Below are 10,346 nucleotides of genomic sequence, written 5' to 3'. Positions count from 1 at the left end.
AAGTCATATGCAGTTATATTCCGTTAAATAACCGATAAACACTCTGATATAAGATCCGCTAGACATATGCATGCATGTGCATGCATCTATTCCAACTAATAGATAAGTCAAGAATCATGTCAGATTTGGACTAAGATTTACATTTAGACAGCCTTTTTCTGACTTTGCTGCGCATCCAACCGTTCAGAGTCGCGAAGAGAACCAAATTAGTGTACAAAGAGCATTTAGTTTTGAAACATAATTTTATATAGTTTACTTAACTGGAGAACACAGTCCGTTCGAAATTGATTCTGTCACATATCAATCTTAAGCCAATGATATACAGAATTTGATCGCAATCAGAGATTTCTGGTTATTATGTAGTACAAAGCAAATTCGTTTCAGCAAATTACTGAACCTGGTGGTGACTTTTCTTTAGTGGGCAGATAAAACTCTTTTGAAGACATTGGTAATCGAACCCAAAACAAAAATTCAAGCTCCTGATGGCTTGGCAAGTTCTTTTGCATCAAGTTCAGACAATCCAGGCACTTAAAACAGAACCACAAAAACGAGTTGAGAGTTCCAATACGTAAACCCGACTATTCTGGTAACAGGCTACGAACGTCATATATCAAATATTTTTATTTTCTTGCTCACGTTTATCACACATTGCTGCTGTTGTGCAATTATTCAAGCACCATTGTGTTGGCTCCAAAATATTCTATTGCAGCGAGGCAAATGACTTTAAGAAACGCAGCATCACTTTTTAAAAATAGATTCAAATACAATTTCAAATACTTACGAATTTCATGCGGTGTATTACTTGAGCGCACACCCTGCCGGAAAGTCGAATTGCAAGAGGAAAGATAAAAATAAATAACGGAAGCAAACTTTTCTTTCTTAACATCGAAGTCGTAGATAATTTCGTCTATCATGGAACCAATATTAACACCACAACAATGTCAAACTCGAAATCCAACGTAGAATCACTCTTGCCAACAGGTGCTACTTCGGACTGAGTAACCAATTGAGAAGTAAAGTCCTCTCTCGACGAACAATGTCCAAACTCTATAAGTCACTCATTATTCCCGTCCTGTTATATGATGCAGAGGCATGGACGATGACAACATTTGATCCGTCGGAGTTACGAGTTTTCGGAGAAAGGTTCTGCGGAGGATTTATGGTCCTTTGCGCATTGCCAACGGCGAATATAATTAAAAGACAGCGGCTACGCTGTCTAGCTCATGTCGTACGAATGGATGTAAATACTTCAGTTCTAAAAGTATTCGACGCAATATCCGCCGTGGGAAACAGAGGAAGAGGAGGACTTCCACTCCGTTGGAAAGACAAGGTGGAGAAGAACCTGGCTACACTTGGCATCACCAATTGGCGCCAAACAGCGAAAAGGAAGAACGACTAGCGCGCCGTTGTAAACTCGGCTATAAAGAAGAAGAAGTCCTAAAGTTTTGATGATATCGATTTGAAACTTTGCACACATCTTTTTCTAGACAAGAAGCTACTCTTTTGTCGGAACCGTCGATATCGGACAACTATAGGACTAGTTCGTGTATATAACGACAGACGCACACACAGACAGATAGGCGAACAGACGGATATGACTAAATCGACTTCGCTTATTATGCTGATCATTTACATATATATTCTATAAGGTCTTTGACGTTTTCTTCTATTTGTTACAAACTTCATGGCAAACTTACTACACACTGTTCAGGGTATACGAATGCAAGAAGATGAAAAAATGCTTGCGTTTCAATTACAAATTCTTACAAAAGCATACATACCAAAAAGTATCTAGAGGCATGCACTTCTTCAGATATGCGTTGTTAACACAAATAGGAGGCAGAAAATTAAAAATATTCCAAAATGTAAATAGAAAAACATGCAGAAGAAAAAGAAACAAATAATACAGGCGCTAATTATAAACATCGACTCATACGAAGAGAGAACCGATGCTCTTCAGAGATGCAAAGCTATTTGGTCGACTTGCCGTTATGCTCTCGCAGCGCTTGCCGGGCGGTGATGACATAGCTTTGCTTCCACACACGGCGGCACTTTCTTCCCGATCTATTTAGAATATGCATTTGAATTTGAAATTTTTAAAATTGAATTGGTTTTTTTGTTTTTCACTTGCGCTAGCTGATGTTATACATATACGATAAATACATATTTATATACATATGTAGAGGTATGTAAATACATTTTGTTAAAAATAAAATTGTGTAGGTATACGAGTACACACAGTAGGCACAGCAAGTGGCGAAATGCAACAACAAGAAGTAAATAGCAACGTCAAAGTCGCCATGGAAGGAAGTGTCGGCGCCGCAGCTGCGATCAGCCGAAATAAATGTTTACACGATGGCAACTGCCGACTGGGCCATGGAGGTGGCACACGTCGTTAGCGGGTGAGCAGAAGATCGTTTTGGCCACATGCAATGCAGGCGAGTTTGAGGCGTTGCGAGCTGTGAACGAATCAGTCGGTGAGAGTGCGTCGGCCCGAACGGAACGACCAAAAATCGAAATATTTCGCAACGGGAAAACGTGTGTGAAAGTGAAAATAGACGCTATAAATACATGTATATATAGAACGCAACGCTTAAATATATATATACACACAATTTAAATTAAACAGCAAGCTAAGGCATATGCGTAATAGAAGCGGCAACGCCTAGCAACCAACGCCCATAAAACAATATCAAGAAAACTGTGAAAATTTGTGAAGTGCTCTCAAAGAAGTTAATAAATTAACGCTAAGGAAATGGCTGACGTACCGGAAGCTATTAAGAAATGCGCCGCCATGTTGAAGGGCACCAAAAGTGAGACGGAGAAATTTGCAGCGCTCTTCATGGTAACGAAACTGGTGAAGGGTAAGGACTGCACGACGGCTGCCAAAAAATTACTCTTCGAAGCAATCGGCTTCGGTTTTCTCAAGAAGTTACTAAATGGTAAAAATCTACCCGATGATTGCCCACCACTCGTCTACAAAAGTGTTGCGCTCTCGATACTCACCTGCTTCTGCCAGGAGGAGGAGCTGGCCACACACAAGGACATGATCGAAGCCATACCCACCTTGTTGGAGATCGTCGAAACCGCAGACGATGACGATTACGAGGATAATTTAATTGTCGTCAGCGAATCGTACAGTTGCTTGAAAAGCATCGCCACCTACGAGCCGGGTCAACAAGCACTGCTTAGCATTGGTGCCATACCGAAGATGTCTCAAATCTACTCGGCACAAAGTTTCCAAACCGACGAAGCTTTACATCTGATCGTTTTGTTAGTCAACAAATTCGGCACAGCGTCCTGGTCTGATGATCCGAAACCTTTCCATGCGCTTGTACAGCGTATAGCATTGGATATGGAGACGGAGAATAGCGAACGTAAATACGAGCTGTGCAACATACTCTCATCCATACTGATCACTTGTCGTCGGGATGTGATCGTAAACTCGCTGGAAGGCGAAATTTGGCCAGAGAGCATTTTCAAGGCCATTGGCGATATTTTGAAGGCGAAAATTGGTCCCAAACAACGTGAACCCGCTTTACACTTGATTGCGACCACCTTGCAGGTGCTTGGTATCCAGTGGGCGTTCATGGATGATCAAAAGACAGTGTTTCTTGCAGTACTTCAACTGGCTGCAATTGAAGTGCGCATGCAAATGGACGAGAAAAAACTGGAGACCACTTTCAAACGCGCTGATCTCATCACTTGTTGCTTCGTCATATTGGAACTCTGCATCGAGCATATGGCTAACGATCAGATCGATTTGGAACCCAAAGAAAAGCAAACCACCTACACCGCGCTGAAGGGCGCCTTCAATCAGGTATTAGCTGTGTTGACACGCGTCTCACAAGACAAAATCAAAGATAACGGCAGTCCACACGACAAAGCTTTCATCTGCGCCATTGTACGCATACTCTCCGCTTGGTTGGCACAAGAAACGACTGCCATGCGTCCGGCCGTCTACAAAATTTTACCCTTCATGTTCAAGGTAGGCAACGAGTCATTCCATGACCTTAAGGCTTGGCGCAATGGCTCACGCGAAGGTGAGCAACCGGTTGATGTGCTGCGCGTCATGCTGCCAGCGCTATGTCACTTGGCTTTGGAGGATGATGCACGCAAAATCTTATTCACCACCAAACAAGATGAAATACTGCTCGAACAAATCGAATTCTACTTTACCATTGCGCATTACAAGCGTCCACCAATACCACGTGCCGAGCGTCTAAAGCGCATGAACGAACCCGATCCGGTGCCCACACCCAAACAGCTGGAAGAAATGAAGGATGCACGCGCTGCCATAGTCTCACTGTGCAACATCTTAATGAACTTGACTGTGTTGGAGCCAAAATTGGCCGAAGACTCACCGCTCTTCGCTAACGTACTCAAGTTTGTGGTGGAAAATCTGCCCGAACTTAAAGACACACCCGATAATCTGGTTATGCACGGACATCTGGCCGTACTCGGCTTACTGCTGCTCAAGCAACAGTCCAAACGCGTCAAGCAAAATGATTTCTCCTTCTGCCGCTACATACAGGCCACCATACGTTTCCTATGGGATGCCTACAACATCGACGAGTCCAACGATCCCACCGCTTTGGTCGTCTCCATTGCTTACAAAGAACATTGGATGGAAATTTCCGAACTATGGTTCCTTGGCATGCAAACTATAAGCGGTGTTTGGCTTTGGTGCCTTGGCTGTCAGAGTTCGCCATCGAATCCGGTTGGGCTGAGGGCATTGTGCAGACATTGAAAAAGGTCAAAATCGGCACGTTGCCACCCAATGTCAAGTCCGCCTATGAGGACTTCCTTTCGCAATTGGTCGAGGTGAACTCATCCGTGGTGGCGGTGCTGAAGAAGGCCGACGCATTGCGTGTCTGTCGCAATCACCGCATGATGGACTTGGGCAAGAAACTTTTCGGCGATTAGATAAAGTAACAACAACAGTGACAATTGGCCGCATTCATTGCAGCTGTCAGACTAAAACTTTATTTTAACTTAATTAAAGAAAAGAAAATGGAGAATATTGGAGATTTAGGGTCGCGTAGTTTGCTGCAAAGAAGGACATTTAGTTGTATAAGTAAAAGGGAGAACTTAAGATAACAAAAGTTTTTGCTTAATGCTTTTTTTTTGCATATTTAGTCTAAGAAGTTGTGGAAAAAAGGAAAATCTCGCTTTTTGATAATGAGTTTTCGGACAACTTGAAATATTTTTGTGTATTTTTGGATTTTGCATTGCACGCACTGAATTTTCCATTCACTGGCTTTTATACATGCATAATTTAAGCAAAATTACGATTTTATATGAAGCGGAATATAATGAGAAAGCAAAGAAAACCAAATAAGATACGAATCAAAAAAAGAATAAAACATTAATAAATTAATGATCTGACAGCTGTTTTTCTTTAATTTTCTTTTATTTTTTGGTCGTTTTTTCTCATTTTCATTTAGTTAAAATGCTAGCGTGTAGTATATATAGTACATAGGTATACATGTACATATGCTTGTGTATAATGTGTTCTATTTGCATGTTCACGCTGGACCCCACGCTCAGTATTATGAGTTATGTATGTATATGTGCATATGTATCAAGTACATAAATACTATTGAACACGTCTTGTTCGCTCGACACCCACTCGCCATTTGCCGCGCTTCGCCGGATGTGACAGAAATCTACAGCTGCTTGCATTAAACTGATTACACTGTCAGCTAATACAGATATAAACACATCCAAACATACCTACATACATATATATGCGTATATATTTATTTGTGGAATATTTGTTCACATATTTAACGGGAATATTTCTGTTATGCGACACATTTTTTAGTTCATTTGTTAATGTTTTGTTTTTAGTTTAGCCTGCAAAGAAAATAAGACGTCTCTAGTAAATGATTTTAATAGATTGTATAGATTTACATGGATATTCATGAAGGGTGAAGATTTAATATTTTGTATGAAAGCAACAACATTCTATGATAATTTTAAAAACAGTTTCAAATATGAAATTTTGACAGTTGAAAAAAAGATTATCGAGTAAAAAAAGTTAAAACTTTTGCTAGGAGCAGCCTAAACAGGATTAAAAAAAAGAATAAATGGTTTTTTTCGGCAAAATAATTTATTTTATTCAAAATAGTTTCCTTCTGCTTCAATACAGCTTTTTGCACGGTCTAAAAGCATGTCGAACGAGTGTTTTAGCTCGTTGGCCGGTATGGCCGCCAGTATGTCGGTGCAAGCCTTTTGAATGGCCTCTACGTCTGCATAACGCTTTCCTTTCATGGGCAAATGCATTTTTCCGAAAAGGAAGAAGTCGCACGGTGCTATATCAGGTGAATACGGGGAGTGGTTAATGGTTAAAATGTGATTTTTGGTGAAATAATCGTCCTTCGAATGTTGGATTCTGAGCAATTTTTGATCGCCAGTCAATTTGTGCGGAACAAACCGTGCACACACCTTTCGTAAGCCCAAATGTTCGGTCAAAATGCGATAAATCGATGTTTTGGAGATGTTCAATTCCATTTCCATGAATTTCAATGATGATTTCGGCTGAGTTTTGATGAATTCACGCACTATTTCGATGGAGTTTCCGGTGATCACGGATTTTGATTGGCTCACATGTTGATCGTCATTTATCTCCTCACGACCACTTTGAAAACTTTGAAACCACTCGTGCACTCTGCTACGGGATAGGTAATCATCGCCATAAACTTGTTTCATCAATTGAAACGTTTTGGTAAAAATTTTACTAATTTTAAAACAAAATCGCACCGATAACACAAACATACTGACACTTAAAACGCAATAACTTCACTTCCAATCTATGAAATGTAATGAAATTCTCAATGGACAATTGATAAAGATAGCAGATTCTAACGCACCAGTTGACATATAGATGGCGCCACCAGGGGGCGCTGGATTCAAAAAGTCCTGTTTACTTTGGAAAACACCTTGTATATAGTTTATTATAAAACCGATATTGATAAACCCATTAACAATAAGTAAGTAAGGGCTAAGTTCGGATGTAACCGAAGATTTTATACTCCCGAAACTTGCAAGAATCGAAGTCCGAGAAGTTGCTTCAGGTAAACAAATGCAAATGGCGGGTTGGAGGTAGTATTGACCCGATTTCTCTATTTTTGTCAGTAACACATGCCACATACTAAAAAAATGTTCTCTAGGGTTCCATTAAGGTACCTCATATACAATCACCAATCATATTGTGTAAAGTCCGCCAAATGTTCGAAAATTTTAATATTATTTATATAGGGGAAGGCGGGGGTCTAGTTTTCGCCTAATTTTATCTATGTTAGACACAAAGATACACTGTTATTAATAAAACACGCTCTATCATTTTCATTAAGTTAACTCACTTATTGAGCGATATATGCGATATAAACTCAACCCGTACTTCGAAAATATATGGATGCTCGGGAAGTATTTACCCGATTCAACCCCTTTTTGATGCACAGACATACTATTATCAGGAGAGGATTTTGTCTGAATTTTAATTGTATATCCCCTACAATGACTGATATTTTCGCTCTAAAGTCAACTATAGGTACTGAAGTCCTCCCTTCCGTGATTTGAGGCTTTTGGTCATAAGATGGAAGTTGGCGGTGTCACGTCCATTGTCAAATTTTTACCCCGACTTCCATAAAGTCCTCTCATACTTTCTGGTAGCGTCACGTCCATTGTCAAACTCTAGTTTTACCCAATTGGCTTCCATAAAGTCCTCTCATACTGCTTTCTCGAATGTAGCAATTCCATACATACACTGTCTGGGCCACACCATTATATCAAAAATTTTGCTCATAGGTGCCCCTTGCTACTGCGACTTCCTGCACAAAATCACAGCTCCATATCTTATTTAAGTGCTTAGTTATGGCAATTTATACGCTTTCGTTGATGGCGTTTTGTGGATGTGGCGTTGGTCCGACTACGCCCATCTACGAACTTCGCCTTACTTTTTTGCCAAGAGAAATGTGTACCAAGTTTCATACAGATATCTTCATTTTTACTAAAGGTGCAACTTCCACGAACGGACAGACAGGCAGTCACCCGGATTTTAACTCATCTCGTCAGCCTGATCATTTCTGATATAAAAATTTCATCCGCAACCACGAAACGCAAAGAGATTTGTGGGGATTATTGTAAGAAATGGTCAAGTAATATTTTGAAAAGATCTCATCATTTACACAGATTAAGATTCCTTTTGATGATTTTGAAATTATTTGAATTTAATACACAGATGAATTTTCTCTCTTGTGTATTCAAAATTCTTATTGGAAGAAGATTTTATACGTATTTTAAAGATATTGATGTTGGAAGTGGCTTTTGGTTCTACCCAAAACAGCATTGACAAGGGCTTAGCTTGCTGGAAAATGTTTTCCAAATTTAATGTTCTTAATGAGGGACCATCCCACAGCTACTGTTATTATCAGCTTTGATATTTTTCCTTCAGCATAAATTATCTTCTGATCCCATCTAGAACAGATTGATATTCTTTTGGCTTGCTAAAATACTTGAAATTATCAAATTTGGAAGGAACACAATAAATTTTGAAAATTATTTTTTAATGCATTATATTTATAATAATTTAATTATGAGAAATTAACAAAACCCATTCATTCCATTAGTCGCCAACAGTCAAAACAAGCTTTGAAAAATATTTTATATATTTTTTTAATAATGTTTAATAATGTCAAAAACACCTTCATTCCATGACAATTTTATGAATATATGCACTCAAAAACAATGCCATTATTATTGTTATTTTTTTTACATATTTACTTTTCAAGGATGTGTAGCAAAATCGCAGAGCAGCGACAATGAACTTGAATGGGAGGCAAAACAGAATATAATATATAATTATATACCTAAATATTATATAGCCTTCTTTGCATGGTCAGGCGTCAATTTTCATTATAAAATAAATATATTTGCATACAAAAATATGCAAAATAAATTCTTGATATTATATATTTTAATTAAAATGTATTAAACTGGTTTCCTTTCATTGGGATTGCAATAATTGCTAGAATAATATTACGCTTGCGCCAGGTGTACATGGCGTTTTCGCACGAAAGTATACATACACACATACATACATACACATACATACATACATACATGCATACATACATACATAGATATGTTTATAAAATTAGTTGAAAATTAAATTTTACCAACTTTACTATTTCGAAAAGTTGGTACCAAACTTTCCATTGGCAAATAATAGTAATTTCCTTTTAATAACAAATAGCACGGCGTGCTCATCCCCACATACGAATACAATGGAAAGTTTTTAGAACTAGTAAAACCACTGCACTAATCAGGTTTTCACTTTTCCATCATATGCTTTGCATTTTTCCATTTTAAAATTTGCAGTACGTGGAACTACATGCTCGTATATATACATATGTATATGTGTAATACACCGACATACCTTTTACATGCAAATATTATTATTTAACGAAAATTTGTGAGTATGGTAGTCAAGCTGAGTTGCCACCTGGAATGAAAAATTTGCATTGATTCGTACTTTATGCTTGGTTCAACTAAGCGTTTTCATAACGTTTATTAGAGTTATGCGAAATTTAAATAAAGTATATATAAAATTTTGAAATTATTTATAAATTTTTCACCTAATGGTAACTCAGTTAAATTAAACGGTAAAGTACGAAACCGAAACTATCCAAGCGGTTATTGTGGTTTTCAAGGCAACTATACTACTTTTTAGTTTGTAATCCGTTCGACTTAATGAAGGCTTTGGTTTTTATACACTGAATAGAGTTTCGGGATTAAAGAACAAAAACAAAATATTAATCATCGAAAATTGCTTTATTGTTTTTCAAAATATGGGTTGTCAAAAAAGTCTTGCGGTATTTTCGCTAGTTGGCGCTGAAAGCGCGTAGTTCTATTTTTGTTCGTCGCATCGGGTCATGCTATACCTTTTTGAAAGCTCATTTCACGCGCTAAAACGTGTTTGATTGATTGTCGTTTCTTTTAAGTCGTTCGTGAGTTATAGCGTCGCAAACATGGAGCAAAATTGAAAATACGGCATATTTTACAGTACTACTACGATAAAGGGAAAAATGCATGTCAAGCCGCCAATAAAATTTGTGCAGTTTATGGACCCGATTCAGTTTCCATTTCCACCGCACAACGATGGTTTCAACGTTTTTGTTCTGGTGTAGAGGTGGTCGAAGATGCGCCACGCTCCGGAAGGCCTGTCGTCGAAAATTGCGATAAAATCGCTGAATTGGTCGAAAGAGACTGGCATAGTAGCAGACGTAGCATCGGTCAACAGCTGGGCATGAGTCATCAAAAATTTTATTTTAATTTCAATA

At 38.5% G+C, this 10,346-nt stretch overlaps 1 protein-coding gene across 1 annotated transcript; it reads left to right on the top strand.

Annotated features, from left to right (window-relative positions):
* The first annotated feature begins 2,481 nt into the window (after positions 1–2,481).
* Positions 2,482–5,383, top strand: LOC126762255 (neurochondrin homolog). The gene is given in 2 exon segments (XM_050478872.1): positions 2,482–4,673; positions 4,676–5,383. Coding segments are annotated over 2 exon segments (2,169 nt in total). The 5' UTR covers positions 2,482–2,755; the 3' UTR covers positions 4,927–5,383.
* Positions 5,384–10,346: the final 4,963 nt, after the last annotated feature.

Source organism: Bactrocera neohumeralis, chromosome 2 (assembly GCF_024586455.1).
Source record: "Bactrocera neohumeralis isolate Rockhampton chromosome 2, APGP_CSIRO_Bneo_wtdbg2-racon-allhic-juicebox.fasta_v2, whole genome shotgun sequence".
NCBI lineage: Eukaryota > Metazoa > Arthropoda > Insecta > Diptera > Tephritidae > Bactrocera > Bactrocera neohumeralis.
The sequence above is the reverse complement of the archived record's forward strand: the minus strand, read 5'-3'. Positions and strand labels throughout refer to the sequence as shown.